General features: G+C 36.0%; 2 protein-coding genes across 2 annotated transcripts; one reads left to right on the forward strand and one right to left on the reverse strand.

Annotated features, from left to right (window-relative positions):
- The first annotated feature begins 435 nt into the window (after window positions 1-435).
- Window positions 436-2,646, forward strand: LOC100785621 (cytochrome P450 71A1). The gene is made up of 2 exons (XM_003522772.4): window positions 436-1,491; window positions 1,927-2,646. The coding sequence occupies exons 1-2, from the start codon at window positions 562-564 to the stop codon at window positions 2,539-2,541; spliced, it is 1,545 nt and encodes a 514-aa protein (XP_003522820.1). The 5' UTR covers window positions 436-561; the 3' UTR covers window positions 2,542-2,646.
- A 2,407-nt stretch (window positions 2,647-5,053) lies between these two features.
- On the reverse strand, window positions 5,054-17,523 carry LOC100786146 (glycerophosphodiester phosphodiesterase GDPD4). Its single transcript, XM_003522773.4, has 8 exons — window positions 17,133-17,523; window positions 16,831-16,928; window positions 16,596-16,656; window positions 15,933-16,013; window positions 15,637-15,729; window positions 6,939-7,028; window positions 5,535-5,662; window positions 5,054-5,438 (listed from the first exon to the last, which is right to left on the reverse strand). The coding sequence occupies exons 1-8, from the start codon at window positions 17,355-17,357 to the stop codon at window positions 5,270-5,272; spliced, it is 945 nt and encodes a 314-aa protein (XP_003522821.2). The 5' UTR covers window positions 17,358-17,523; the 3' UTR covers window positions 5,054-5,269.
- Window positions 17,524-18,837: the final 1,314 nt, after the last annotated feature.

The raw sequence follows: 18,837 nt of genomic DNA on the forward strand, positions 1-18,837 counted from the left end.
CAGTGCAGTGGGAATCTTATACAGTGATCTGGGCTGTTTTATCCTGGAGACTTCGTGGTTGATAGTCTGCTTGCACAATTTTTTACAATGCTATGAAACGTCTTAAAGAAAGCGACATTGTCCGCGACTCAACCAATAATTTTTTCGGTTTGTCATAAACTATTGTTCCAATCTATATTTTTGGCACAATTTTTCGGTTTGATAAGTGGGAAATCAATATTTTTTTTAAGAGAACGGAGAGTTTTTCGTAAGATTGGAATCTAGAACTTTTTCCAATCTATCTTAACCCTATTAGGGGGTGGGGGGATTGAGGTGGATGTGTGTGGGTGCAGCTTTCCTAAGTTAATAGATACACTCAATGGGGTGTGAAAATTTTATTTTTCATTTAACATTTGTATTGCACAAACAACATTATTGCATCCAACATTATTGAGGGGCTTGCTAGCTAGCTGCGGTGTTCACATTGAGAAGAGACAACGAACAAAACTATTCCATGATGATGGCTATGCCTATATATATGTTATAGTGTCTGTGTCTCATTAGTCTTAGTGTGGTTAAAGAATGGCTTCTATACAATGGCCATATGAGCAACTTAAAACAGCTTTCTCTGTTTCTACTTTTCATCAATACCTTTTCCTCTTTCTTCTTGTTATTGTTGTGTTAAAGCTAACAAGAAGACCCAAAATCAAACCCAGTTTCAATCTGCCTCCCTCCCCAAGAAAGCTACCAATCATTGGCAATCTTCATCAACTAAGCAAATTGCCATACCATTCTCTTAGAACCCTCTCACAAAAGCATGGTTCTCTGATGTTGTTGCAGTTGGGGCAGACTCGAGCCTTGGTGGTTTCATCTCCAGACGCGGTCAGGGAAATCATGAAAACTCACGACATAACTTTCTCAAACCGACCCAAAACCACAGCAGCAAAAACCTTGCTGTATGGATGTAATGACATTGGTTTTGCATCCTATGGAGAAAGCTGGAAACACAAAAGAAAAATATGTGTCCTTGAGCTTCTGAGCCCCAAAAGGGTGCAGTCACTTAGTCTCATCAGAGAAGAAGAGGTTGCAGAATTGATTAACAAGATACGTGAAGCAAGCTTGAGTGATGCATCCTCCTCTGTGAATCTAAGTGAGTTGCTTATTGAAACAACAAACAACATCATCTGTAAATGTGCTCTTGGAAAGAAATACAGTACAGAAGATTGTCACAGCAGGATCAAAGAGCTTGCAAAGAGGGCGATGATTCAACTTGGAGTTGTCACTGTGGGGGATCGCTTTCCTTTCTTGGGTTGGGTTGATTTTCTAACTGGCCAAATTCAAGAATTCAAGGCTACTTTTGGAGCATTGGATGCCTTATTTGATCAGGTAATTGCGGAGCATAAGAAGATGCAGAGGGTATCTGATCTCTGCTCCACTGAGAAAGACTTTGTGGATATCCTCATCATGCCTGACTCTGAGCTCACCAAGGATGGCATCAAATCAATTCTATTGGTTTCCCTCTTTTTCTCTCCTGTAGCTTTCTTTTTCAAATTCAATCGTTTTAGCTGACTTACTTGCAGACACAATAATTTGGTCACTCCAACTGGTAATTTGTATTGCTCTAGTCTCGAAAGTTTTTTTATGTCTATAAAAATTAGTCCTTAAAGGGGTGAAATTATTTACAAGTTGACAGTAAACTTGATAGTGCGTTGACACTTACAAGGACTAATTTATAGATGTGAGGGTCGGAACAATATATGTTGTTACTTTAGACCAAATTATATTTTAATCCTAAAAATATATAAAAAGCATCATTATAAGCCGTCTTTAAGGCTCATGATTAAAGATTGCTAACTTCAGGACAGTCTAATACAACACAGAATTTTTATATCCCAAACAAAAAGGTTGAGTTCGGAATTACTATTAATATTATTTTTATAATTTCAGGATATGTTTGTAGCAGGAAGTGAAACAACCGCATCAGCACTAGAATGGGCTATGGCAGAGCTCATGAAAAATCCAATGAAATTGAAGAAAGCCCAGGATGAGGTGAGAAAATTTGTAGGGAATAAATCAAAAGTAGAGGAAAATGACATCAATCAAATGGACTACATGAAATGTGTAATCAAAGAAACTCTAAGGTTACATCCACCTGCTCCTCTCTTGGCTCCTAGAGAGACAGCATCTAGTGTGAAACTGGGAGGGTATGATATTCCAGCAAAAACACTGGTATATGTCAATGCATGGGCAATTCAGAGGGACCCTGAGTTTTGGGAAAGACCTGAAGAGTTCATTCCAGAGAGACATGATAACAGCCGGGTTCATTTTAATGGCCAAGACTTGCAATTTATTACATTTGGTTTTGGGAGAAGGGCATGCCCCGGAATGACGTTTGGGCTTGCTTCTGTTGAGTATATTCTGGCCAACCTTCTTTATTGGTTCAATTGGAAGCTGCCTGCAACTCACACATCTGGACAAGACATAGACATGAGTGAAACATATGGCCTAGTTACCTACAAGAAAGAGGCACTTCATCTTAAACCAATCCCCTTTTTCCTTTAAATCCATGGTTTAATTTACTTTAAAGTGATCTATGTTATAAGGAGGGACGGATCCAAACAATAAATATCAGTGTGGCTAAAATATAAAAGAAATTATAGACTAAAATATATTGAAAATAAAAAATAATGTTTAATAAAATATTTACAATGAAAATCGTCTACTATCCATTTTTTGAAAATGAACTAAAATAATATCATTGTTGATTATTTCAAGAATATCTCTTTCTATAAAAGTTACAAGACGATCATTTAACCATTGATCACCCATTTTGTTACATAGTTGACTCTTCAAAAACTTCATAGCTGAAAAAACACGTTTCATGCTTGCAGTTGCTACCGGTAAGACTAAAGCCAACTTCAGAAGCCTATAAACTATATCAAATGTGTTACACTTTTTTGTTTCCACAAGAAAGTCCTTTTAACTTTGCAAATTTTGGATCACATCGAACATTTTTAACATAATTCTGAAGCTGATGTCGCACCACCACTTCCGGCACATCTACAAAATCATTTGGATAAAGTTCAACCATCCTCAACAATTTTTTCACATCAAAAGCTTCAAATGATGATGAGGGACTCAAACATGAAACACATTGTAAAAGTTTAGTATTATCTTCATCAAACCTAGCATTGAGCTCATGCAACTACAAATCTAAAACACTAAATAAATAATCATGCTTATAATGATGCAAATTAGAAACACTAGAAGTGGTAGCATGTCGTCTAGGTTTCTTCCCTTGCACATACAGTGCATCCAAATCAGGCACATCAATATCATGTTTATTGCAATTTTCCATAACCTTAGATATAAGTTCTTCCCATCCATCATTCCTCATTTCTTGTAATTCTTCTTTGGTGGCTTTGACAAGTGATAAAGCATTCAAAAGATCTTGATCACGCTTTTGTAGCGCTACACTTAAATCATTTGTAAATACTAAAATCTCAACCATTAGGTATAACATGAAAATAAAATCAAAGGACTGAAGCACATCTAGTAAAAGCATAGTTTCACCATATTTTTCAAATGACGTATCTTTCCCGACTTCTTCAAGTACCTCAATAATGGCACCATATATAGTCATCAAACTAGTGAAAGTCCTAAAGTGGGGACCCCAACGAGTGTCACCCACTTTAGTAATAGACGATTCTTGATTTAATCTACTACCAGTCTTTATCTGACTCTCTTCAATCAATTTAGCAAATTGAGATACTTGTTTGTCCCGAAGCAATTTTTGTCTCTGTCCTTTTGAATCGTAGGAGCAGGCATAAAGTTATTATCCGGAGTACAACCTATTACATTAGTTATCTCTGGGTTATATATTTATTTCATTAAAATTTTATTTTAATACTATATGTTTATTATTTTGATATCATAACTTAGTACTGATTTATAACTACGAACATGTAGCCTTTGTAAAAAAAAAAAACAAACAAACTAAGAACGTGTAATTATAAAAAAAAAACATTATTTTTAACATTATATTATTTAACATAAGTAAATATTTAATATTTTAAAAAAATAATAAGTATAAAAAATTATCTTAAAAATTAAAACTTATGATTTTTGTTATAATTACATGTTCTTTAGGTTATTTTTTTTTATTTATCAATTAGCATAATAGTTAATTTTACTAAATATTTTTAATTTAATAAACTAACTTAAAAAGTTTTTAGTTAAAATTATAATTTCAAAAATTCTGGTGTGACTATAGACACACTCTGCCTCAACGTGGGTCCACCCTGGTCTTAGGTTAACAAGGAGGAAGTTGTTTAAGTTTTTGATAATAATAAAAAAAAAAAAAAACACAAGTGAAAGGGTTTTGATGACCCTACCTTCAAATTTTCTTCTCCTTAATAGTGACATTTTCAATCTAAGGTCCGAAATTTCCATTCCTATTTTCCACACCTGTGACCATTGCATCAAAATTTAAAGTCTTAATTAAAAAAATCTACAAATGGGTGATCACTCGATCAGAATTATTCCTTACCATTTTCTTCCCCTTGATGATATGACTATATTTGTCTTCAACGTGGGTTCCAAAATTCTAATTTCTCCTATATTTCTTCTCGTCTTCAATCCATGTTATATTGTTGCTGCAATAGATACTTGTTGCTTAATCACCTAGGAAGTAAGGAAGCACAAACACCTCAAAATAATAACCAAGTCCGTGTTGGGCACTTTCAACACTCCAAACTGCATTCTACATTTTGTTTTTATTTTTTAAAGCTCAAACCGGCACAAATAGGTAATGTCACTGTACATAGATAAATTATATTATTATGTTCCTAATAACTGCCACATTTTTAAATTTTCAATTTTCACTTCTATGATTTGTATGCTATATTAATATTAATTTCGTACTAAATTTATTATTCATATTATAGCTATCATAATTTTTCAGATTTACTGTATCGCTCAGTATACGTTATGTCCTAGGTGTCATATCCACCATACTTTCATGCCAAGAAACCTTGGTGTCCTCCACTATGCTGTCAGTACTGTCATCGACAAATAGCATTAATATTTAAGAATTATATTTAAGAACAAAATGATTGTGGTACCTAAAGATACATTAAACATCCTAAAGCCAAGGGTCCAACCCCTATATTCATCCTTTTTCCCAGCTCAGTATCAATTTGCAACCAAGAGAAGAATGGAGGTTACACAAAGGATTAGAGTTTTAATAATCACAACATAGAAGGCATCTCTAAAATTCTTGAAACAAATTTTAGCGTGGTAATGAATAACCTTCTTCAAGACATTGTGTTTTGATATCTTGCATTAGGCGTTGAAGAACAGTTGGGTTGCTCGTAACAATAGCATCAACATGTTCAAACAACATCTTTTGCATGGATTCTGCATCATCAACTGTCCAGGCATACACCTTTTTGTTCCTCCTGTTCACCACAATGCAAAATATGGTAAATAATAAATACACCACATGTTCATGCTAGAAGCTGCCAGATGCTAGATGCTTTAATAAAAAATACTACCAGTGCAAAACTTTCATAAGCTTTTCATCAATCAGTGGATGATAGACACCAACAACCTCAGCACCTTTCATTCTCAACAAATTTGTCCTAGCTCCAGTAGAAGGATCCCTCATAACAATGTAGCCAACCTGCATCATCCCAGACTGAACTGAGTGGAAGTTGAAGTGGACATTAAAGCACGTAAAATTAACACATCTATAATACAATTCCAGGGCTTGCAGCTTCGTAATGATACAAACAACTTGTCATTAATAGATACAATTATAAAAAAAATTAATTAGGCACAATTAAGGTAAAGACTTACAGTCAGTTAACATAAATGTTATTTCCACTTCCGTAACTATTCTCCAAACAAGAATAACCATTTTGATTACCACCAAAATGGGCCCAAATCATTATAACTCTTTACTCTTCTCCAGTTCTTCTATATTCATGCAGCTAGTCATTTACTTGTGGATTAGACTAATACTTTTGGTTGTTCTAGACTCAGTTCGGACCACTTTCTCATGTCATTTGCTATTTAAGAGGTTTTGAGATGACTAAAGAAGGAATCTCTTTCAAAGTGTGCAATGTGCACTGTTATAAGGTGTTCATGGAAGTAATGCATGAATTTTTAAGGTTAGGTTTTTGGAGGTGCTCAGCTCATGGCTATTTTTAGAAAGGTTCCTTTGTTGGACATGTGGAAAGACTGTCGGGCTTTGCAGAGGTGTGCTATACCAGTTCAGTTGTCTGTTAGGTTTTATTTTTTCAATTCTTTGGTTCATCCTAGGAGGGTCTCTATTCTAATCCTCTCCATTCTCTAATAATATTTATTCTTTTATCCAAAAAAAAGAAAGGTAGCTTCCTATGTATAGTAAAATTTTCCATTCTCTGAAAGAATCAAAACTAGTATACTTCAGTGCTGCAGCTGCAGCGAAACTATCACTATCAGAATTCATAGATGGCCTTGATGGCTTTGTTTTCACAATAAAGACTCAATGCATTGAATCAGCATGGATATCTGAGACCTGCCCTAGGCCTTTCCATGCTTTGTAGAAAGGGTTCTGTTATTTGCACACCACTTTTACACCAACTCTCAGAAGCATTATCTTATTAAGCATTAATTATCATTCAGTGTTTATAATAAATCGCTTGCAACGGCCAAAATTTCAATGCTTAAGTAACTAGGCGTATAAGTTAATACAGCCAAAAGCTGTACAATCTTTTGTTCCATGTTCCCCAGCCAATCAATTTTTAGGAAAATAAATCATTTTTTCTCTTGCCATTTTATATTGAAATGAAGCCTAAAAAAAATAATCAAAGAAAAGCTATCATACAAGACAACAGAAGATTTTCATATGCCAAAATAGTGACATCAAAAAATGAAAAAGGCATGCAAACAAAACTATTTAAACTGCTTCTTACTGTAATTTCTGATGAGAGTTTAATTACATCCCTTGCTAAAATGTCACTTTTAGCCCATATGAGGCAGTTGCTGCACTCCGTCTTCTCCACCTGAAACAGATATATTGTTTTGACACATGGAAACTACATGGCTGCAAAAAGAAAAAAATAAATATTTTGAAGAAAAACTAAGGACTTGCTACAGGACCAGGACAAATGTAATGGAGAGGGATGAGTCCTAACAGGATTAGGTTGATGGCAACAGGTTCACCAACATCTATCAGTTCAACCAATAAGACCAAAAGGGTGACCCAGTGCACAAGGCTCTCATCCAGAGGAGTCTGAGGATTTACCCCCAGGCTATTTCTAGGATTTAAACTCATGGCATCTAGGTCACAAAACACCAACCTTACCATTGTGCTTAGGTTCACCCTTATTTCACCAATAAGACCACCTCATTATTTTCTTTCTTTCTCTATTTTCAAGCCATAGAAGGCCCAGTATATTGAAGACCCACAGCAGTGTTGTTAAATGGCGGCGCCATGGAAGAATGGCATGGTGATTTTTTGCCAAACGCCATAGGCAATTTGAGGAGGGAGGCCCACAATGGCAGTGCCATAGGCCGCAATGGTGTGTTAATATGGAGGAATTTTGGCCTTCCACCATCCACCATTGATAACACTGACCCAAAGGAATATTTTAGAGATTGAAGTCATGGTAGTCTTGGACGACCGATGAGGAGACATTGTAGTTAGGACACTAAAGAAAGACAAGGAAGAAGGGAGAAAAGGTTTTGTCATGTGTGTTGCTCAATTAATGCATTCTGCTTTGCTTCCAATCCATGAAACAAGGGGGAGGGAATGTGATAGGCCCGTAATACAATCAAGGCCCTATCCTCACAACACAGGCCCAAACGTAACCTAAAGACCCCAACTAAATTCAAAGATTTTCAGATAAGAATGAAATAATTCTAGAGTATTCCATTATAGCTGTTGAGTGGTGGGAGACACTGTAATATTCCGTTGTGTACCTTGACTTTGAATTTCTGTATTTAACCATTCAAAGGGTTCATAAATAATATAATGGATATTTTACTCTAATTAGTAGCCTAGTGTGGTCTATAGCTATATTCCTCGTCATTTTGTAGTCTCAGATAGATCTCCAACCTATCATTGGTGCTTTCTGATTCACGCATGCCTCCCAAACCGAATCTCGGGGAGGTCCGACAGACTCTGCACGATAGACTCAGTGCTACGCAAGAGCACCAGTCTATGCGTTATGAGCAGCTTCATTCTGCCATGGACACTCGTTGTGATACGCCTTAAAGTATTATCAGCTCCTAAGCTGACAAGGTGGCCACATTACCTGCCTTTTCCACTCCTGCCACTAATTTGGACGATCCACTAGGTGCTAATGGGGGCCCCTTCCACACCCCGTATTTTCCATGTTGGTCTTGACGGCACGATGCATAATATTACCCCTTCTCCACGAGCTCATTCTCACCTTCATAATACTGCTGGTTTTGGTTCTAATAACCAGTTTCCTCCACCATTGGTGGCTCTTCATATAATACCACCCCTAACCCTTCCATTTGTTTTTCAAAACTTCAACTCAATCCCTTTGATGGCCAAGACCCCTTTAACTGGTTGCTCCAAGCTGAACAATTTTGTGCTTTACAAAGTTCCCCCCAAGCAGCACTTTGCATGACCGCATTCTATATGTGAGGTGAATCCATGAGTTGGTTCAAATGGATGCACAACAACCATCAACTCACAGATTGGGAGACGTTTACCCATGCCTTAGAAGTTCGTTTCAGACCCTCTTCCTATGAGAATCACCAAGTTGAGCTTTTCAAGCTCCGCCAGTATAGCACAGTGGCTGAGTATCAACACCGCTTTGAGAAACTTTCTAACCGTGTTTTCGGACTAAATGCAGAAACGCTTCTCAACTGTTTCCCTTTCAGCCTCTCTCCTAACATTCGTTGAGAACTGGCTGTCCTTAAACCTTTTTCCATCCATCATGCCATCGGATTAGCCAAGTTGGTGGAGGCCAAATTGAAAGACTTCAAGCCTAAACCTAACCCCAAACCTCCTTACCCTGCTACTTCGTCTAACACCACCCACCTTGCCACCCCTTCCCTTAAACACTTAACCCAAGCCCAATACCATGAACAGAGAGCCAAAGGCCTTTGCTATTACTGTGAAGAAAAATATGTCCCAGGACATAGGTGCCAAGCATCCAAGTTTCTTTTGTTGCTTATGGATGATGATCCTGTCGAATCAACTTGTCAGCCCATGCCTCCACATGAGCCTTTATTTGAGCCACAAGAGGAACCTACCCATCATCTTCAACTATCCACCTATGCCCTTATGGGTTTACCTTCCTCTAACACCCTTCATTTCAAAGGCTTTATTTTGGGCCAAACCATGATTGTATTAGTTGACTCGGGAAGCTTGCATAACATCTTGCAACCCAGACGCACTCGCTGCCCATTTGAACCTTTCCATTTCCCCAACTGTTGCTTTTCCAGTGATGGTAGGGAATGGTGATCACATTTATTGCTCGGGACTATGCTCTAAGGTTCCCTTGGAGATTCAGGACCAGGTTTTTGAGGTTCCCATGTACTTCTTCCTATCCAAGGTGCTGACTTGGTTTTGGGTGTGCAATGGCTCAGTTCTTTAGGTCCCATTACCTCTGATTTCTCCATCCCATGTATGACTTTCACTCACTACGGAGGCCCTATTACCCTAACTGGTAACACTACCCTCAAACCAACAGCAACTACTTTCCATCAATTTTGTCATTTCATCCACCAAGACTCCATTGCTTCGTGTCACTTAGTTACTTATACCCAGTCCGAACTAGATACCATTACCACTCCATCCACCCAAGACCCTTTTACATCTTTTAGCCCAGTCGTTCAACTTCTCCTTCACCAGTTTGCTTCCATATTTAGCAAACCACAAGGTCTACCCCCTCCCTGCACCCACGATCACCATATCCCTTTATTACCAAACACTAAGTCTGTCAACATAAAACCCTAGCACTACCCTCACACCCGAAAAGAAGCTATGACTAAATTCATTTCTGAAATGGTCTAGGAGGGTCTCATAGTACCCAGCCATAGCCCGTTTTCATCCCCGGTTTTATTGGTTTGAAAAAAGGATGGCACATGGAGGTTTTGTGCAGACTATCGGGTCCTAAATGCCATTACCATTAAAGATCAGTTTCCTATAACAATTGTGGATGAATTATTAGATGAGTTACACGGTGCCACCATTTTTTCAAAAATTGACTTACACTCAGGCTAACACCGAATACATGTTGCCCAAGAAGATACACACAAAACCTCCTTTCGAATGTTTGAGGGACACTACGAGTTTTTGGTGATGCCATTTGGCCTCACTAATGCCCCAGCCACTTTTCAGGCAGCAATGAATGATCTGCTGCGGCCTTATTTACGACATTTTGTGCTTGTGTTTTTCGATGATATTTTGATTTACAGCTCTTCCTAAACTGATCACTTACAGCACCTAGCGTTGGTTTTTAATTTTTTACAGGACCACCAGTTCTTTGATAAGTTCAGTGAAGTGTCTGTTTGCTGTGACTACTGTGGCATACCTGGGTCACATTGCATCCAACAAGGGGGTTCAACAAGACCCAGAGAAGATACAAGCAATTCTGGATTGGCCTCCCCCTCACTCCCTCACCACACTTCAGGGTTTTATTGTTGCTTTATACGAAATTATGCTAAGCTCGTGTTCCCCCTCATGGATCTGTTACGCGACTCAAATTTTAAATGGAATACAAATTCCGAATCAGCTTTTACAGTTTTAAAAAAAGCTATGACCACTGTTCCAGTCTTGCAGCTTCCTTAATTTGCTCTTCCTTTTGATGACGAAACAGATGTGTTCACCACTGCTATTGGTGTCATCCTTTCTCAACTAGGTCACCCAACTTCTCCGGTAAGAAACTTTGCCTGCGCATGCAACTAGCTTCTACATACGCAAGGGGAATGCCTTCCATTACAGATGCTGTAAGAAAATGGCACCATTATCTAATTGGCAACAAATTTAGAATATTCACAAATCAGCAGAGTTTGAAGGCCCTTACTCTCTCAAGGGTGGCATACTCGAGAACAAGATAGATGGGCTACTAAACTTCTGCGGTTCGATTATGAGATTATTTTTTTCCTTGGGCAATATAACCTGTAACATCTCATTTTTTATAAAATAAATTAAAAATGATTTTATTTAAAATAAATAGAATTTTAGGAAAATAATGAGCTTTTTGTAATTAAATAAATAAGAGAAATAGTTTTATTAATTAAAATAATATTTTTAAGGTAAATAAAATGATAAAATAAAAAAAAAATAGAGTAAATAATAGGCCCAGAGTATCCTAGCTATAGATAGAGACATAATAGGTCACTTTTTGCATTTACGAAACGTCTCTACACTATCTTCCTCTCAAATCCGTTTTCCCTTCTTTCTTTTCCAAAATCCTTTCTTTTTCCAGCATACAATCAAACCTGTCTCAGTAGAACGACGATCTCGAACTCGTTAACCATTCGATTGTCGTGAAATTTGAACACGAGATTTGAAACTTATTTTCGCACACACCCACCGTTAGGATTTTTGAGATAATGTATGTGGTAGAAGAAATGTCTCTCACACTGAGCTTTCTCTTTTCTAGCATACACCCAAACCTGTCCTAGTAAAACTACGATCCCAGACTCATTAACCGTTGGATCGTCCTGAAATTTGGATACCACCTATGGAACTCATTTTCTCACATTCTCACCATTGGGATTTGCGAAATAATGTTTTTGCCAAGAGAAATTGGTCTCACACGTTGACAGTGAAATGGAAGCTACAATCTTTTCTCCTTCTTTGTAACGTTTGGAAATCCTAGCAGAACAATCAGAGGAAAAACTTGAAGAGTCTCACGGAACTGCTAGAGATGCCGCTATCACTATCGGACTTCACCTGTGAGTCCGCTTAGAGGTAAGAGATGAGTTATTTACAATTGAGGAGTAATGAGAACATGTATAAGAATCCTTAGAGGATCAAATTGAGGTTTATTTTGAGATGTTTATTTTATTGTAATTCTTCCTATATGATCATGTGAAATTGTTTGAGGGGTTTTACTCCTCATGTTGTGAGAAGCATTTTTGTATAATTTGTTTGTATTTTGGACAAAATTATTATATTAGCGTAATAAATTGTTATATTGAGATCATGAAATTGTGATTGAAATTATGTGTAATGGATAAATTGAATGTGTTGAGTTATGAGATACACATAAATATGTGATGGTGGATTGCGATGTTGTGATATGTTAAAATTATGGACGTGAAATTTGGTTATGAATTATACAATAAACTGACTGGTGTTTACCTTGAGAAAAGTGTTTATGTGCAGTATTAAACGGAAAGTGTAGGATTCCTAATTAGGAACCTAAGGTGTTAAATTTGTAGTGCAATGTGTTAAACGTGTTTGAAACATAAGTGTGAGGTTGTGCGTATTGTATAATTCATAAGCAGTGTCTGTGTGCAAAAATTATTTTAAGGATTGGACCTGAATTAGAAAGGTGCACGGATTCTTTGGAGTCTAGGCCTTGGGGGTAAATACACTCGATTTGAGTGCTCTTTTAAGCCTATGTTGATCTCATATGGTTGGAGCATTCTCGCAAAACAGAATGACCCTGCACCTTATGATTTTACTCAGTGAGAGTGATCTAACATACTCATTGTGTGGTGTGTCTTGTTATATACTCCTAAGCACCCTAGTGTGATTTTTCACTGACATGATACCACATTGCATGTAGGCTTGAGTCTAAGTATAAATGTTGCATAACGTCTGTGAATTGTTTATTATGAAATTGATAAGTGTTGCTACGTCTTGACTCGAGTGTTTGATTCATGTGTAACGTGAATGGTAATTGAAAAATGAATTTTAAATGATAAAGTGGTGAAGTAATGTGGATTGTATTAAGTTGAGCTATGTTATAAATACTTCTATAATTTATTTTAATTATGTCTTTGTTTATCTGTATTTTATTTAGAAATGTGATAACTCACTCTCAGTGTGTTGTTTGTGTTTGGATCTTGTGATGATCTCGAACCTTGTGTTCGTGGGAGCAGATGACTAGGTGAACGACTTAACCTCGTGTTACAGGATGCTGGGACATAATGCTCTAATAAGATGTGACATTGGGGCATGAGTTTTTGTTTTAAATGCATGATGTGTTGAGATGAAAATATTCCAAACAAGTTTTATATGTAATAGTGAAGTGAATGTGAACCTTTTACCCACGTGAACTCTTTTATGTTCATTGAATAAAATCTCATTTTACGTAATTTCATATTTTCAAGTATTTTATTATATAAATATGTATATCGAGGTAGAGGGTGTTACATAACCGAGTAGCAGACGCCTTATCCAAATCAATTCATGCTAAGGAGACCCCAACAGATCCTTCCATGTTGCTGACAGTCTCCTCCATTGTCCCAGATCTTTTAATAGAATTACAACAACACTTTCTGACTCACCCAGATGGACAGAATCACATGCAGAAATATGAAGCAGAGGCACAGTCAAATTCAAACATTCAAATCACAAAAGGGTTAATTTTGTTTCAGAACAGAATTTTTATACCCAAATATCAATCCATGAGGGAGACTCTCATGAATGCCTTCCACAGTTCTGTTGAAGGGGGACATTCAGGAACCAAAGCTACTTTAGCTAGATTGGCTTCATCCTTTTTTGGCCTGGAATATCCCAAGATGTTAAGGGATTTGTAACTCAGTGCCTCATTTGTTAGCAATCCAAGTATGTGCAAGCCAAGCCACATACCTCATATACAATGGGAACACATTAGTATGGATTTTATTACTAATCTCCCTAATTCAAGAGGCCATACAAAAATTTGGGTCATCATGGACAGATTTACAAAATTTGCCCATTTGTGGGATTACCTTCTAAGTTTTCAGCACCGATCCTGGCTGCAAGATTCTCAGTTGAAATTTGCAGACTTTATGGCATGCCTCAATCCATTGTCAGTGACAGAGACCGCCTTTTCTTAAGAAAATTTTGGCGCACTCTGTTCAAACACCAAGGCATGGCACTTCAATACTCCTCCGCCTACCATCCCCAATTCGATGGTCAAACACAAGTAGTGAATCGTACTCTAGTTGCCTATCTTCGCTGTTTCATTGCCGATTTTCCACACAAATGGTTTTTGTTCTTTCACTTGGCCGAGCAATGGTACAACTCTGCCAAACACTCAGTGTTGCAAATGTCACCATACCAGGCTTTGTATGGACACAGCCCTCCCTCCATTGCGGATTATGATGTTCACAACACCACTCTGCCAAATGTCCACTGTTCCCAGCAGCAACGCAAGTTTATTATAAAAACAGTGAGGGAAAACTTGAATCACAGCAGGCAATACATGAAAGGCTCAAGCAGATACCCGTCGCACTGCCATTTCTTTCGACGTAGGTGAATGGGCATGGTTGAAACTCCAACACTATCATCAGTCCTCTGTTCGTTCCCAATGAGATTCCAAGCTATCTCGATGTTTCCGTGGACTGTATCAAGTAGAAAAGTGAATTGGCACAGTTGTTTACAAGCTTGCTTTACCAGAGACAGCCAAGATTCATCCAGTTTTCCATGTGAGCCTCCTTCGTAAATACAAGGGCCAGAATCCTCCATCACCCTCCCCTTTTCCATCTCTTAATATTCCTAATGAAATTTGCATGCAAGAGATAGACTCCTCAATTCACAAGGGCTCTCCAACTCCCTCTCATTCCTAACCAACCATCATTACCAACCATTAATGACTCTCCATGTGGCACTTCTGCTATGGACTCCCAAGGGCGGCAATGCACTCCCGGACCTTCCAACACCACTCAACCTGCTCTCACAACTGTCTTTAAGGACAAAGACATTTCTGAGACCGGGAGTATTGATAGCCCCTTATACAACCAAGGCCCAAACGTAATCCGAAGACCCCAGCTAAATTCAAAGATTTCAGATAAGAATGATATAGTTATAGAGTATTCCATTACAGCTGTTGAGTAGTGGGAGACAGCTGTAATATTCCATTGTGTACCTTGACTCTGAATTTCTGTATTTAACCGTTCAAAGGGTTCATGAATAATACAATGGATATTTTACTCTAACCTAGTGTAGTCTATAGCTAAATTCCTCGTCATTTTGTAATCTCTGACAGATCCTCAACCTATCTGAATGTTCAAAGAGGAAGGGAGGAGTTTGATTCATCATACCAGAGAAACAAACATTTTCGCTTAAATGCAAAAACATAAGGGGGTTTGTTGTAGGGTTTTAAACTTGGTGTGTTAAGTTTATGGTAATACTCCTTAAGATCAGGAAGAAAAACTGTATTTTATCCTCAGGCCTGAAGCATATTGTTATATTTATAGGAAATAAGTCTACAACAAATACAATTATACAAGTCTTCAAAATTTAACATTAGAAAAGGTTAAATAAATATGATCCCAAAAGTCAACTCTAAAGCCCACAAGGGCAATAGAGGGGAATTTTTTATCATGCCACTTATACATACTTTCAGAAGGCTGTCAACTCAAGGGCAAGCTAAAGCTTTTATACAGTAACTGTGCCAGACAGTAAAGAAAAAAGGGCCTGAAAATCACCAGTAGATGGACAGTAAGGAACGGAAGTATTATACTTACAATAGAGAGAACATCTTTGGCAAGCTTTTTCTCATAAAACGGGGGTCCAACCTTAACATCTAGAACTATCTGTCGTACTGAATTTGCAGTCAACTAAAAAGAGTACAGTGGAGCCATAGTCAAAAGATATAAACATGGAAAGAACATGAAAAGAGATAATTGTCAACAATAAGAGGAAAAGAATACAATCAAAGAAAGCAAGTATACAAATATGGTGAAAGGGATAGATCCAAAATTATTCAAGAAAACAAAAAGGAAAGAAAAGAAAGAGCATTTCCTGAATCTTGGAATCATACCATCAGAGCATCTTGGATTGTAAGTATACTTTCATCAGTAAACTTTGAGGTAGACTGATGTGAAGCACTGAGCTTTCTTATCTACAGAAATACACTGAACACAATCTTAGTCAATGTTACTCCTTTTTAAAATCTCAAAGCATTCTTAGTAAGGGAAGAAAGATAAAAGGAAATGATTTTAAAATGTATGTATCAACTAGTTTTAGGGTGAAACGATCACACGTGATAGTTTTTTTCTACATTATATTAAATGTAAATTTCAAGATTGCTAAAAGCATTTCCACTACCATTGAGGGATTATATTTATGTCAAATGAATGGTTACTTTATTTTGTTTCTAGGGTAAGGGTGAAGAGGGATTGCTTTCTTTGTCAGTAAAACAATTCTAATTTCTAGCGGCAATGATGAATCAAAAACTTCACATCAATACTACCTAAACACTTGAGCAAACAACTGACGAACAGGTTTAGTTAAAGTACACCTTTTTTTTTGTTCTTCATAGCAATCAGCAACTGGTTTAATTAAAATGGTAGGTGACTAATCTCTTATTAAAAGAATATCATACTAATACAGTCATTCATCTATAAAAATGAGCTTGCAACAATGAGTGTAATAATAGAATTATTAACTTGAGTGGTCAGAAAATGAAAGGTGCTAGTCTCACCTCTTCTGAGTTCATGTAACCAACTTTAGAACTAGTGTTTCCATTTAAGCGCTGCAAATCCCTGCCTGCATCGTGTGAGAATTAATCTCAAAGTGGTTATAACGCTATTGCTCAGTAATTAAAAATAAAACTAAGTTAACAAAACGTGTTTTGTCAAAGCGCGTGGCATAAGTAGTAGTATTTTAATGAAATTTCCCAATGTTGAGAAAGAAAGACGGAAGGAAGGCAAGAGTACCTGTCATGGAGAGCAAAGAGAACTCCGTCAGAAGAACGAGAAACGTCGATCTCAATGCAGTCGACGCGAGACTGAAGAGCGTGGAAATACGACGCCATCTGCGAGCGAGGAAAGAAGAAGAAATTAGCAAATAGCAACCAACCATTTTTTTTATTCAGTTAGTTTTTTTGTTAGAGGGGGATTTGAACCCTTGATCTCTCCCCTTTTCTTCTCCCTTCAGCACTAGACCAACCTTATATTTCCTATTAGAAACCAACCATAATAACATGAAATGAAAAAGGAAAAAGAAAGAGAAGGGTTACAGTGTTTGGAGAAGCCTTGGAGGAATCGCCACCGTGGGCGCAGACTAGAGGAGGATCGTTGAGCCAACGGCACTTTGTGAGTTGCAGCTGTTGGAGGCGTCGGAGGCGGAAGTGGAAGAAAATGGGAGGGAGAATGGCGAAAATGGCGAGAGAGAGAATCATGAGCTTCCGCGAAGGAACTCTGACTCTCAATGCCGCTTTTCGTGATCTTGAACTCTGCTGCATCTTAATTCTATTGCTATGTCTTTTGTTTCGATCCACGCAACTTAGAGCAGTGGCAACACACAGTCTTGTCGATGTATCAATTTATTTATTACTTGCAAACCACCACCAAAACTACTTCATTAATTAAGGTTATAATAAGGACCCATAATATTTTTTTTCAGGAAGAATAAGGAAGGATCCATGTATAATATATACATTTCTTTTTAGGTCACACGATGACTAATGTGCATCAACTGATTAGAGTTTCACTTACAATATTAATTCAAGAAAAATTTATATATAATACAAATTAAACATAATTTTTTTTTAAAATAAATCATTCATCTCATATAAATACAACAAAATCTTACATAGATGTATCAAATCTTTGACTATATATTATATACATTTATTTATATAGTACTTTATATAGGATTTGTAATGATATTACATGTCATATACATATTAGAAAAACTATAAAAATAAATTAATTTCAAAATATATTTTCTTAATTTACAATATAACTATATGTTTTAAAGAATAGAATATATTTTATTAATGTTATTCCAATTTCAATTCTAGATAGTTATATTTTAAATTTAAGTCAATCATTGCATAATTATATATTTGATCAAAAAAATAAAAACAAATGCTCTTATTTATTATTTGATTAATAATATTTAATTTCTAAATAAAAAAATATATTTTTTATATAATTCTACTTAGTCATTTAATTTATTTATTTCTATGTTTGAAAAGTTATCACATTTTTATTTAGATTGGGATCTACTTAATAATTATGCCAATTAACACAAACAAAGACACACTTTTTAGTGACGTGCTTATTAAAAAAAATTATTTGGTGGTATTACACTTTTTTATAGAAAAAATCGTTAAAAGATACATATGGTCTTTATCATAAAAATATATTCAATTTATAGTATTATTGATGAAGTAATTTAAAGATATTTTTATAATCAAAATGGTCTTAATAAAATTTAATATATTTATTACTTTTATATATATATATATATAACATTATTATATTATATACATATTAGTCAACAAAAATTTGGTATATGAAGTTATTAAACATAGAGTAAAAAATATTATTTTGTAATAAATGTATTAACCAATTAGATTTATATTAATGTTTGTATAAAAATTTCAATCTCATAAAATAAACATTATTCAACAAAATAATTAAATTATTTAAATAATTTTATAAGATTTGAAAGTTAAAAAAAATATTATTGAGTCTTAGTTCAGCAATTGTGTTAACTACTCAAACAAAAAGATATGCCACATGCACATAATAATCCTACCTCACTTGAGTATAATTGTTTCTCATAAATAATACTTGTAGGGTTTGTCATAAAAAAATTAAAATAATATAATTTATGATATTATTGATGAAGTAATTTAAAATTATTTTGTAAAAATGCATACAATAAATTAATTATAATATATTCATTATACATGTATGTGAAAAACATTATTA

The sequence above is a fragment of the Glycine max genome, chromosome 4 (genome assembly GCF_000004515.6).
Source record: "Glycine max cultivar Williams 82 chromosome 4, Glycine_max_v4.0, whole genome shotgun sequence".
NCBI classification, from domain to species: Eukaryota; Viridiplantae; Streptophyta; class Magnoliopsida; order Fabales; family Fabaceae; genus Glycine; species Glycine max.

Excerpts from the sequence above, each read along its gene's own strand:
- LOC100785621 (XM_003522772.4), top strand. The coding sequence starts at position 562 with ATGGCTTCTATACAATGGCCATATGAGCAACTTAAAACAGCTTTCTCT. Across the intron at positions 1,492-1,926 it reads GCATCAAATCAATTCTATTG|GATATGTTTGTAGCAGGAAG; the intron begins GTTTCCCTCTTT and ends TTATAATTTCAG.
- LOC100786146 (XM_003522773.4), bottom strand. The coding sequence starts at position 17,357 with ATGCAGCAGAGTTCAAGATCACGAAAAGCGGCATTGAGAGTCAGAGTT. Across the intron at positions 16,657-16,830 it reads CTCTTTGCTCTCCATGACAG|GGATTTGCAGCGCTTAAATG; the intron begins GTACTCTTGCCT and ends CGATGCAGGCAG. Across the intron at positions 5,663-6,938 it reads AACTCTCATCAGAAATTACA|GTTGGCTACATTGTTATGAG; the intron begins GTAAGAAGCAGT and ends GGGATGATGCAG.